Consider the following 13,550-nt stretch of genomic DNA (forward strand, 5'->3'; position numbering starts at 1 on the left):
ATGTTTGTGCTGGTACCACAAACCTTTCTTTATCGTATTTCCACCCTGTGTCAAAGTTTCAAATCCTACTGATCTGGACATTATTATACTCCGATAAAAACATATATACCCACACACAGAGTAAAGCAAAAGTCATGCAACGGAATTACTGCATGCATTGTACACTACATGCACAACACTGATGAATTATTCATGAGCCAGCCGCAACGCAGCCTCTGATTGGCTCCACCGGAAAGTCGGGGGAGATTTGCCGAAAAACAATTAAAAAGTTAAGACCCGTCGCTGCAAATATTCAAGACCATGGTGAGATCTAAATCAGAGAAACAGAGCGCCCGCTAGCGTTCGTTCATTACAAGCGTGGACAGTTTTTGCCGTGCATAATCGGAACGTTGGTTGTGTGTGACCGCGCAACACCAATGGTCTTGGGACCAAGACTATCCAAAGACCAACTCGACCGATCCAAGGCAATGTGTTCCTTTAAAATGTGTTTTTAATTTTAAACAGCATTGCCAAATAACTCCCATGCTCCATGGTATTTCCTACAACATGTAGTTTAAATTGCCCCTTTTCGGGGAGATTAATTTTATTGTTTATATTTTTAGTTGGTGATTTGATACATCTCCAATGACTCATGAGTTGTAGAAGGAAATAAAGAACAAGTTTTGATGAATTCAATTGTGTGTTTGTTTGCGTTTTGTTTCAACTCAAAGACCACTGTTTTTGCTTTAAAAATGGGAAACATATCAGTTGTTGAGATAGGATGTAGTAGGCCTAACGAATACAAGAAAAAACACCCAGTTTTTACGACGGACAAGATGACAATCTGCCTAACTTAGAATCGCAAAACTGATCAAGCATTGAGGATCATTATTAAATTAATCAATACGACGATTAGAAACAACGGTAACGTTCGCCTTTCTGGCTTGGGCTGGCTTTTTAAAAATACTCTTAAATCATAAAGCTTGCCATGAATTTGGGCATGCAGTCCCTCCTTCCTCCCTGGTGCCACATCGCAATAATCGTAAAAAGTTGTATTACGCACTGGTGGGCGTCGACAATTTCTTCCGGTTCATTCAAAAGAACGTAAACAAACCAAACATGTTATTGTTATTATTGATGGCCGCCGCCATGTTGACTATCTAGTTGACGACTGACTAGACTTGTGGACAAGTCGTTAAATCGGCCCCACGCGCTGAGATAGTGGTCTCGCGAGATCACTGCTCTCGCGCGATCTGATGGCTTGCAACGTCACATTCCGAGGGTGTTGCAATGTTGTGGGAAGTTCCCTTCAATTGATTGTCGAAATTGCATCAACTACATGAAAAAGGGACATAATTCATCTACAACTTCTATTACAACATCAACACCAGTCAGTCGTCAGTGTATGTATGTCTATGGTGGCCCTGAAGGGACATCGCATATCGCAAACGTGTGCGCATACGTATGCAATGTCGTGAAACAATTCGCAAATATGTGCGCACACGAATGCAATGTCGTGAAACAATTCGCGAATATGTGCGCACACGTATGCAATGTCGTGAAACAATTCGCAAATATGTGCGCACACGTATGCAATGTCGTGAAACAATTCGCGAATATGTGCGCACACGTATGCAATGTCGTGAAACAATTCGCGAATATGTGCGCACACGTCTGCGAATATTATTTGCGATGTCGTGAATTTTATTGCATACCATGTTGCATACCTTTGAATAAAATATCTAATGATCTGGGGGGTTTCTTTCCAACAGTGAGATAAGCGGTAGTCATTGCAGCAGTAGTCTTTGTTGTGAGGCAAGCGAGGCGTGTGGTCGTCCTTGGCCTGGTGCCAAGTTCCTGGGTATACACATGCTTTACAGAGGGAGCCTGCTGTAGCGCCACAGTACTCCCTAGATCGGTAACAAATTATCCACAACTATGACATCATCCTAATGGTATGCAACATGGTATGCAATAAAATTCACGACATTGCAAAACAAATCGCACTCGTGTGCGCACATATTCACGATTTGGTTCACGAAATTGCATACGTGTGCGCACATATTCACGATTTGGTTCACGAGATTGCATACGTGTGCGCACATATTCGCGATTTGTTTCACGACATTGCATACGTGTGCGCACATATTCGCGAATTGTTTCACGACATTGCATACGTGTGCGCACATATTCGCGAATTGTTTCACGATATTGTATACGTGTGCGCATATATTCGCGATTTGTTTCACGACATTGCATACGTGTGCGCACACGTTTGGGTTATGCGATGTCCCTTCGGGGCCACCATATATATGTCCCATGAAACGTACGACCGTGAAACACACACACACAGCACTACAGCAGTGAACGCACAGAGTCCAGACAGCATAATAGTACGAAGTACAAGAAGGTTGTTAACATTGTATTTTGTGTAGTGTTGAAAAGAAGATTGAGGTAGACTAAAGTTCCTGAAGATGATGATGGTTGACACGAGGCTAACTAGTGGGAATGGCACTAGTTCTAGCATGTCCTCAGGAAGCGCGTTCAAGGACACAAAGGTAATTTTAAAATTGAATTCAATCATTTCATTTCTCTTTCTAGAATAAATTTATTTCATGTCAAACATCCATGACATCAATCATTGGGTATACTCAGAAAATATATTAAAATATTAATAACTTGTACAAATGAAATCTTGATCCAGTTAGTGATGTAGGGATTGTGGGAAAAAAGAGAAGTAAATGCTTTTTGTTCCCCTTCCCTAAAAGAATTAAACTGACCATTATGTGTTTGTTATGTAAACAAACAAAAGTGACTTTGGCATGTTATTCATTATTACTGCTCAATCATGATCCTCCCGACCATGCCGACCCATAGTTGCGATAACATAACCCTCCTCCCGACGGGACAAAAACTTCCCAGAACCGGGTTCAAATGTGTAGTTCGTGGCAATGCGTAGGGTGCATTGTGTAGCTCGTAAGGAAATTAGAACCTAATTAGAACTACACGTCACACACATAGAGCCGAAGCTCCGCAGGTTCAACATTTGAACCTGTGAATTTCGCTCCGGTTCTGGTAAGTTTTATGTCAATTTTTCTTCGAAATATTTCCTCAATGGTGTTTTGAGTATTATGGCAGGCTGCATTAGACATTGCGGATTAAGTTCGTACCCTCAGAATTTGTGTCATGATTTTTGAAAGTGGTAAAAATGGGGCAAATCTGGTGACTAGCTGTCGAAATTGTACGTGTTGGACCAGATCAACCGTTTCTGATCAAAAGAATCTCAGAACCCTCCGGCCTGGCGGCCGTCGGGAGGAGGGTTACGTTATCGCAACTACCCGACCCAATGGTTGCAGGCCAGATAATGGTGATTCCGTCGCCAGAAGGACTAGTTGGGATAGCATAACCCTCCTCCCGACGCCATCGGGAGGAGGGTTATAAATTGCGACAACAGCAGGACGGGAGGTTACGATTATCGCAACTAATTCACTTGAATAATCCCTAAAAATTTCTCACAATGTTTTATACCATCAATCAACCTCTCCCCATTACTCGTCACCAAGAAAGGTTTTATGCTAATAATCATTTTGAGTAATTACCAGTAGTGTCCACTGCCTTTAAAACACCTAAGGACCGGTCAAACTTCACTCCAAGTGGTCCGGTTGTCCAGTTCAGTATTGGAAAGCATCCCTATTTCATTTAAAATATGGACCAGTCAAAGAGGTGATGGTCTAGTAAAACGAAATGACAAACAAACTGGTCCTTTTGGCTAGTCACTGAATACAGGTAGGGCAAACCTAGCCCTGGTAGTGGTAGGGCGTCAGTCAGTGCCACAGCACTGACCAACCTGGGCTCGTGCAAACCCCTGCCTCCGAGCCCTGGTTAAGCTCCTCCCTAGCATTGTGGTCCCATAAAATTGTGTCGATACTATCCAAAGCTGCTGTAGGTTTTTAATAATGCCATTAAGATTTAAAAGAGTGATTACCGGAAGTATAACCTTTACCCTTTTTAATCTCTTTTTGTAGAAAGTACAGTATCGAAGAGTGCTGAGTGACATCGCAAGCAAACTCAACGCAGAAGATATAAAGACCATGCGATTTATTTGCAAAGCCGTTGATGGACTCTCAAAGAGAGATTTGGAACTAGAGGACCCCCTGGACTTTTTCCAAAAATTGGAAGACCGCGGAGTGATGTCTGACGACGATACAAGCTTTTTTAGAGAACTTCTCGATATGGTCCACAGACCGGACTGTATGGCGTTGCTAGATGGGTACGAGAGATCAAGAAGTGCAACTGAAGGAGCTGTACGAGCGAGGGATTATTTGGGGCAAAGGGTCTCTACCGACGCTGTGTGTGAAGACTTTCGCAACCTCAACGTACATGTAGGCATGCCTGGTCCACACAAAATCAGAGGTATGTTAAGTCTAAAAAAGGGATGTGTCTCAATCCCATGAGGTAATTTTTTATATTATGCAACATGACAGCATTGAACTGCACTGCAAGCACAACAAACACTTATTAAAACAAAATTTGGTCCTATTTACCAAATCCTGGCCAAAACCTTGGTACGACAGTCTTGATACTTTACTTCAGGCAATCATTGCCTTGGTGCCCTTGTAATGCTCAAGTAGAAATTGTACAGTTGCCTCTCATGGGGTGCCCTTTACCAAATAGAAAATGGCTTGGTGCCCTTACCCTTCCAAAAACTAAGCGAACAGGCCTGGTATGATATGGTTCAATAAACGCCAGATGAAAATAATTTCATGAGGTTTAAGTCTAGGATTCCCATTCAAGTCTGTTTCCATAGCAGCTACGGCTATGGCTATGTCATTGTGCGATGAAGTATAAGACTTCCTTAGCGACACCCTTAGCAACACTTGTAGCCGTAGCTGTAGCCCCTGATTCAGCCATGGCACAACCACCCAACATACCCCAAAAAAACATAAGGGTTTTATTTGTTATTTGAATTCTTGCCAACAGGCTGGTATAGTTACTCAAGAGTCAATCAAAGACTAAGTAGGATTTGAATCTTTGCTTGTTGAGAGTATAGTGTTGCGTGTTGGGATTATAGGCAGGACTTGTAATCACACGGTTGTGGGTTTAAATCCCCCAGCTAACTGCTGATTTCACAATGACTAGAACAAACATTGACGTCTAATTACTGAATCACAATTTCTTGATTTGGGCATTGTAAGTTTGACCAATGTTTGAATGAGAGAGATTGGTTGTTGCCAAGCATGGTGTTTATATCCCCCTGTTGGAGTTTCCCTTGACAGGGAAAGATCATCTACATTGTAAACAAACAAATCAACAAACAAGATGACGTTTGCGCTAGCACCATGTGTCAATCTATTTGAGTAGTTTTTGTTCTGAAAAGAACCATTCGACAACTCATCGTTTCGATCAGTATGCTCCGAGTATTAACCCGCCTGAAGGTGATCAGACGACCATAGCGTACTGATCGAAACGTTGAGTTGTCAACCACCGGTTCTTTTCAGAGCCAACACTAATTACGGATGGTGCCACCTAGACTTGTGGACGAGTCTTTAATGGTCTGTCACGGTGAGATAGTCGAGTCGTGGTGGTTTGCCGCAGAACGAATTACTGCTGTCAAACTGCTGGCTGCCGACTTGTACTCCCTCATTAACGACTTGTTAAAAGGGACAGTAGTCGTGAGAGCAGTAGTCTCGCGGGGCCAGCAGGCTTGCTAGAATACCGCAAGTGTCGTGGGAATCGAGGAGGGAGTCAGAATCGCGGAGAGAGGGAATGCTATTACCACAACAGACAATTAACGACTTGTCCGCAAGTCTAGGTGCCACAGCAAACCTCACTTAATAAGAGAATTCTGTTTTATTGATAATTATTTCCTGTCAAGAAACACCTCTTTTAAACTGTCCTTTTTGTTTCCATTCCTCTCTTTTTCTAAAGGTCCTATCCAGCAACCAATAGAGGTTAGCTTTGGTGAAGGTGAGATAATCTTAAAAGATTGCGAAAAAGAAATTTCATGAAATTTACTTTTGAAACTAAATTTGAGTTTTATTGTAATACTCTGGATGATACACAATAGGCCTTGGTGAATAGTGAAAGTTGTTACTTGACTAGTCGCGCCATAAACAGTCGACTAGTTGTGACTAATTTTTATTTCCAAGATGCGTTGCGCCATCATGTTTGCCACAGGCGCAATAGTTAAATTCACCCTGAGAAGATTGAAGGATTATGTCACTGATGTCTGATTGTGTTTTGTAAGTAAGTTATGTTGTCATGAATAGTCACTAGCAACACAATTGGTTCACCAAACAGGTAGTCGCAACTATTTTTGTAGTAGTTGCGACTGTTTTTGTAGTAGTTGTGGCAGCACGATTAACCGCTTAGTTGAAAAATGGTAGTCGCGACTCGACTGAGCAATCAATAGTTGCGACTTTGACACACTTCGCACTAGTGGCCCAGGGGTGGATTTCACAAAGGTAGTCCTAACTTAGGACTAGTCCGAGGCAATGCTAAGAGATAGGACCAGTCCTAAGTTAGGACCAGTAACTCATCCTAACTTAGGACTGGTCCTATCTCTTAGCATTGCCTAGGACTAGTCCTAAGTTAGGACTACCTTTGTGAAATCTACCCCAGGCTTAATTAATACACAGGGCTTCCTTCTTTTTTTTCAACAAGACAACAGGGCTTGTAGTTCAGTATTTTTTGTTTCATTTTTTTACCCACATGAAGACTCTATTGGAAAATGAGTACACCACCAAGTTGAATTTGTCATTGCTATTTAAAAACACTGGACACTATTGGTAATTGTCAAAGACCAGTCTTCTCACTTGGTGTATCTCAACATATAAATGCATTTATAAAGTAACAAACCTGTGAAAATTTGAGCTCAATTGGTCGTCGAAGTTGCAAAACAATAATGAAAGAAAAAAACACCCTTGTCACATGAAGTTGTGTGCTTTCACATGCTTGATTCCATGACCCTCAAAATCTAATTCTAAGGCCTCAGAATCAAACTTGTGGAAAAATTACTTCTTTCTCGAAAACTGCATTAATTCAGAAGGAGCCGTTTCTCACCATCAACCTCTCCCCATATTATTTTGAGTAATTACCAATAGTGTCCACTGCCTTAAAGATGCTAGATTTGTTCAACTATCCATTCTCTGAAACCAACCCTCCCATTTCCTTTTGTTGACATTTAGATTTGTCAGAAGCTTTCGAAATTGTGGTCGAAGAGCTTGGTAGAGACTGGCGGCAGCTTGCTCGTAGACTTCAACTAACCGAGACGGAGATCGACTTTATCACTGAGAATCACATGCGGGATCTGAGGGAGCAGAGTATGCAGTGTTTGGTCGTCTGGAAGAAGAAGATGAGAACGAGAGCCACTAAAGCCGCTCTGATTGAAGCCCTTAAAAGATGCAAGATGATGTACATCTCAGACAGATTGGAAGGACTTCAGGTCAGGTGAAAGGAAGTTTTCTATCACTGCATAAAAAATATAAAAAATCACAAGCCTGCCGCCGATTTCACAAAGAGTTAGGACTCGTCTTATCTCGAGTTAGGACTAGTAACTCGTCCTAACTTAGGATTAATCTTAAGGTCTACGTGCTACAGTGCAGGACTGGGACTCGTCGTAAGTCCTAAGATTAATCCTAAGTTGGGAAGAGTTTTGTGAAATCGACGGCTGATGCTTTATACATTACTTCCTGTTAATGCAAATTTGACGTGAATTCAACGTCACAATTCTCCCTTCGCAGCGATATTCGCAAGTGAGTTGAGCAGAGTTGAACTGCTGCAAATTTTTCTTGAGAATTTGTGACGCCAACATTCGCTTCGCATTCGCAGGAAGTGTGAAGCGGGCTTTACAGGGTTAACAGAAGACTGGGCCCCTTTCTTTATCCGCAAAAATAAAGGCAGGTACTTGCTTTTTAGGACAAGTGAGTTTGTTGGATACAATGATTTCGTTGGATAAGCGTGCAGTGATGTAAGCTTTTTTAACTGTGTTTTGATTGGTTTAGGGTGATTTGGTGCAGCTGAAAAACATCACCTTGGACCAATCAGAACACAGTGATATAAAAAGGTTACATTCAGCCGTTTGCATGCAGTGTGCACTGTGTACATATATTATGTACAGTACTTGCATGTAATGTTGGTAATGTAGGATTTGACTGCATACATGTGAAATGAATAATATAGGTGAAAGGTGATCAGGAAGTCTCTTCTGAAGAGTGACAAAACCATGAAGTGTATACCATGTTTAATGCTTATATTATTACACAGTTGTAAGGGTTCTTTGATACAATTATTGACATATTGTTTTGCGGTACAAACTGTTGCTAGGCGAATAGTGAAATTTTGTTATTCGGATACCGCTGGCCAACTATCCGAAATTAACCAGATATTCGAATAGTTTTTTCACCACTAGAGGGCGCTATTTGAAGAAAAAAAATGTAAAAATATATATATTTTTTATTTGTTTGCCGCTAGAGGGCGCTGTTCGTTTGTGAATGAGATTTTATGGGCGGATTGATATTAGTTTTAGACAGTGTCACTCGGTTCATTCATAAAAATGACCGGATCTAATTTAAAGATGGCGATTTGCTTTTTCTTTTGATCGTGATTGACTCTACGTGAAGGAAAACTTTTGTAATTTTTGAACAAATTACGTCAGAAATGTCATTGTTTTAACTCTTCACGGAGGTGAGCATAGTTAAATACTTAATTTATGCTGTTTTATGCTGTCTTAATAGAAGTTTCATAAGGATTCAGACAAAACATTCATATCAGTTGTCGCCCGACGTCCGCGGATATTCGGATTGTCACAGTTAACCCCGTGCAACCATGATGAGAAAGACAGTTTGCTAACTCTGGAATGAAAGTCTCTTCGACACAATATTATATTTACAATTATTTTACATTTATTTACAACAACTGGGGACACTGCCCCATTTCTAGAATCTGTACACTGAATATCTATATATCTTGGATTCGACTGAAATTAATAAATGAACTCAAAACACTTCGTCTCGATCTTCTCAAATAAAACTTATCCTTAAACCAACAATGTGTTGAAAATACTAGAAACTAAAGGGTGAGTCTCCTTAGACTATAATCGATATTATATATATTCAAAATCAAGGCGCTTTAACAATCTCTCTTACTTCTGCAAGGTTTCGCTTTTTGCGTCTTAATAACACCACTCTACTCTGTAGTCAACTAAATGTCTCCAAATCAAGTTAATCAAAAGTTAATCAAATTTACACTTAAACAAAAGTGACCCTCCGGTCTGGCGTCCTGCCTCGATTCAATCTCAACTCCGATATAACTCTTACTTCAACCCTGACTTCAACTCTAACTTAAACTCTTACTTCAACTCTTACTTCAACTCTTGACTTCAACTCCAATTTAAACTCTTACTTCAAATCTTGACTCCAACTCCAAATTCAACTCCAAACAAAAGTGTTCAAATTATTGGGTAAATAAAATGGCCCACCGTGAAAATGTCCAAAGGCTTAAATGTCCTCCGGTAAAAAAATATCCGGTTACTCGGTTGTAGTTACAGAATTATCCGGTTTGTAAATAGGTATTCGCGCCCTATGCGGATATCCGGTTAAGAAAAAAAAGTAATTCGCGGTTACGGATAGGAAAACCTATTCGCCTTTAACCGGATATTCGAATAATTCGCCCAGGCCTACTGTTTATGACCTGGGGCCAATTTCATAGAGCTGCTTTTGAAAGCAAAAAATTTGCTTCTGCACGAAAATAGCTCACTTATTTTACACATGTTACTGGCCAAAATGTCATGCCATATACATTGCTTGTGACTGGTATTTAGCTGTTGTTTACTTAGCATAACAATTGAGTGGAGTCTTGGTCGGTCATCTGTTTTTACTAGGCAAGGGTTTTTTTTTGCTTAAGCAAAATTTAGTGCTTAAGCAGCTCTTTTAAATTGGGCCCTGGGCCCAACTTCATAAAGCCTGTAAGCACCAGAACCTGCTATGAAGCATACAGGAAAATCTTCCTCAGCAAAAACAGGTTTTCAGCCAACATTCTATAAAGTTTACACTGTTGTAACTGGTGCCCCACATATTTTTGTGCTTAGCAGAGAAAAAATGTCAAGCACTATTTTCTGCTATAAAACAGCTTGATGAACTTTGCCCCTGGCCTTCGCATCCAGCATGCTAAGCAGTGGTAGACCCTATCAGTTTAGTGTTGTGTTCTGGAGTGTGGGGGTCGAGGGTTCTATCTCCACTTGAGTTCCTTGTGATATGTGAACTCCTTGCAGGACCCTTATCTAAATATAAGATGGCACCTGTCAATCATGAATCTCTAGTGCAGTAGCTGTATGAATGTACACATACCATTCTTTGATAAACTGGGCCCAATTTCATAGAGCTGCTAAGCGCAAAAATTTGCTAAGCATGAAATTTCTTTCTTGATAAAAACAAGATTACCATCAAAACTTCCACGTGATTTTCAGGATAAACAAACAACAGCTAAATACCAGTAACAAGCAATATGCAACAAATAGAAATTTGGTTGGTAATCCTGTTTTTATTGTGGAAGAAATTTCATGCTTAGCCAATTTGTATGCTTAGCAGCGCTGTGAAATTGGGCCCACGTATGCACATGATGTACATGTAGATGTTATGGTATAATGGTTATTTTGGTGCAAAGTTTTTATGCATTATTCTGTTTCTCGCTGGTGGTAAATAAAGTGGTGACATTGGGTCCCTTTTTTCCATGATGGCTGCAGGTAGTGTAACGAAACCTCTTCGGGGACCAGTTAACTCCTGTTTGTCAATCCACCATTCTTGGTTTTTTATTTGGGCTTGAAAACCACTGATTTTTCAGTGATTATTGCACATTGGTGAAAGGGAGATCCTCAAATAAGAAAGAAGTTCATAAATTTTTATATGATTTGTAGTCTCAAGAGTATGTAAATTAGTTATGATTAACCATTTTACTGATTTATTGTTTATGTATTAAAGGGAAGGTACACGTTTGGTAATTACTCAAACAAATATTACCTTCAAAACTGACTTTGTAACGAGCATTGGAGAGCTATTGATGGTATAAAACAATGTTAGAAACGGCTCCCTCTGAAGTAGCATATTTTTTGAGAAAGAGGTAATTTCTCACTAAAATAATAAAATACTTCTAGCTAGAAGTCTTTTATTCCTATCTGAAAGCACACAAATTCGTCCAACAAGGGTGTTTTTTTCTGTCACCATTTTCTCGCAATTCCGATGACCAATATTGATCTCAAATTTTCACAGGTTTGTTATTTTATACTTATGTTGGGATACACCAAGTGAGAAGACTGGTCTTTGACAATTACCAAAGGTGTACATTCCCTTAAATGTAAAACAAGTACACCTCTCGAGCCCAACCAGGTTCTTTTTCTACTGTTTACCCAGGGTGTTTACTCCCCATCAACGTAGTTATTATTATAACACCCCTTGCAAGTATTCTGCCTGCTCATTGGTTTAGAGCGCGTCACATGACATGTCTTAGTTTTGCTAGACGACGGCCGTGTGATAGTGCGTCGGTTTGCCATGCGCTAGTCCGAAGACTAGCACACGGCGCCGTGCGCTAGTCCGACAGACTAGCACACGGCGTGCAGTACCCAGACGTCCGTTCGTGTACGAGGATCATAAATTAATAGTCTGTAACCATTTCGGATTGCACGACACTACATGCAACACAGTAAGTAAAAGTGTTTGCAATCTACATCGTCCGTGGATTGTAGCATTCAGGTCTGTAACTTAATAATAGTAGTACAGTATTTAGAAATGTTTGGGGTGTTAAAAAACAAATATTGACTGCTTTTACTCGTGCAATGGTTAAAAACTATGACTCCCTCGGTGATCCCCGGAGCGTTCTATTTTCCCTCGGCTTCGCCTCGGGAAAATAGAACGCTCCGGGGATCACCTCGGGAGTCATAGTTTTAATCATAGCACTCGAAGCAGTCAATGTTTGTATAATGTTACATGGGTGTTTGGTTTGGGCCCAAACGGTGTACATGTAAAAGTAAGGGACTAACGCTTAGAAGCTTTGCTTCTCAGTGAGCTCCCCTACAGTTTTATAAAATTGTATTTATTTCCTCCTGGCTTAACTGTATTATTGTGAATATGTATATTATCGCCTGTTCTATAAAGTTACTGTGGATACAATAAACCTTAATAGAGCAAAGACCAGTAATGCAACTAATTACTGAAAATGTAATTCTGAATTCTGATGTTCTGGTTTCCATTGCAATCGTCACGTGTAGCCAACTTTTATTATAACTTTATTGTATATATATTATCTATTCGGCATTTTGTTGTTTTAAAAACACACAGATCAAAAGTTGAAAGAGAGTGATTTTAAGTTGAAAGCACAGTGTCTTTTAAAGAGTCGTCGTAAGTCCAGAATGAGATGACATAAAAGAAAGGTTGCTCAGATTGTCTGCTGCCGGCCACCTCGTGTCAAAAAAAGCTCATTGATGGTAATTAAAGTTCATTCAGTAGTGTTGGGGATGCGCTTTGTAAATAACGGAAAGGAATTATTTGAGAAATCTTACAATTTAACCTTATGAGCCATAGATATTTGATCGCCCCTTAGAGTAAAAGATACATTATAAACTTGCATTATAAACTTACTATAACAAATTCTTTAAGTGAAACACAACAAATGTTTGGACACCCAGTTGAGATCAGATACCAGTCATACCAGTACGCGTGGTAAATAATAACAATAATAAAAATTAAAAAAAATGTATAAAGAAAATAAATTTAGTTTTTTACCCATATAATGTGTGTAAGCACATCTGTGTACTAAGTACTTTCCCGAGTCCTGTGAAAAAAATATAAAAATTGTTACTCGGGTGGGATTCGAACCCAGGAGCCTTGCAATTCTAAAGCAGTGTCTTACCAACTAGACTACCGAGGTTGCCCGGCAGCTAGAGGCAGTTCGGATCCTATAGTTTGTCAGCACTTACCGCAACGCTATAAGAGATATTTGGAAAAAACTAAATCAAGAAATTTAATCATACAAATTATTTAATCTGGTGGAAAAATATAAAAGGTTACGCTCCGGAAGTGTCAGGCATTCAGGCGCCGGTTCAGTTAATGGCGCACACTGGCCCCTCCCCATTGCCATATAGAACCCTTCAGGAGTTTCCTCCGACCCAGAGCACATCCCCCCCTGTCTCGAACCCTAGCCACTGCGCGGGCCCTGTCCCTTTAGGGGAGAAAACAAGGCAGATCCCAATTACACTGTCCCATCAGGGGCAGCAAAAAGCCTTGAATCTATATTAGAGACAGACGGTATTCGAACCCGGACCGGGTGATCCGAGATGCTGAGACAGTCCCAGCACCTTACGCACTGCGCTATTGTGTTGGTGCTTGGAAGCTGGGGTTTTCATGGTCATAATCAATAGACCGATTGCGCTCCGTGCCTCACGTGACATATAGTGGGTAAAATGTGAACAAACACGGCGTACTGCATATAAACGTGCTATAAGAAGACACGATTACTGTTGCAATTTTTGACTCAATAAAGACTAGATTCTTGAAATTTTGCCCTTCTGCCCCCGATTTCAC

At 40.4% G+C, this 13,550-nt stretch overlaps 1 protein-coding gene across 1 annotated transcript; it reads left to right on the forward strand.

Moving 5' to 3' along the window:
• Positions 1-2,370: 2,370 nt before the first annotated feature.
• Positions 2,371-12,192, forward strand: LOC139953075 (FAS-associated death domain protein-like). The gene is made up of 4 exons (XM_071952479.1): positions 2,371-2,537; positions 4,005-4,392; positions 5,908-5,946; positions 7,167-12,192. Exons 1-4 carry the CDS (start codon positions 2,454-2,456, stop codon positions 7,430-7,432), a joined length of 777 nt encoding a protein of 258 aa, XP_071808580.1. The 5' UTR covers positions 2,371-2,453; the 3' UTR covers positions 7,433-12,192.
• The last annotated feature ends 1,358 nt before the right edge of the window (positions 12,193-13,550 follow it).

The sequence above is a fragment of the Asterias amurensis genome, chromosome 21, assembly GCF_032118995.1.
Source record: "Asterias amurensis chromosome 21, ASM3211899v1".
NCBI classification, from domain to species: Eukaryota; Metazoa; Echinodermata; class Asteroidea; order Forcipulatida; family Asteriidae; genus Asterias; species Asterias amurensis.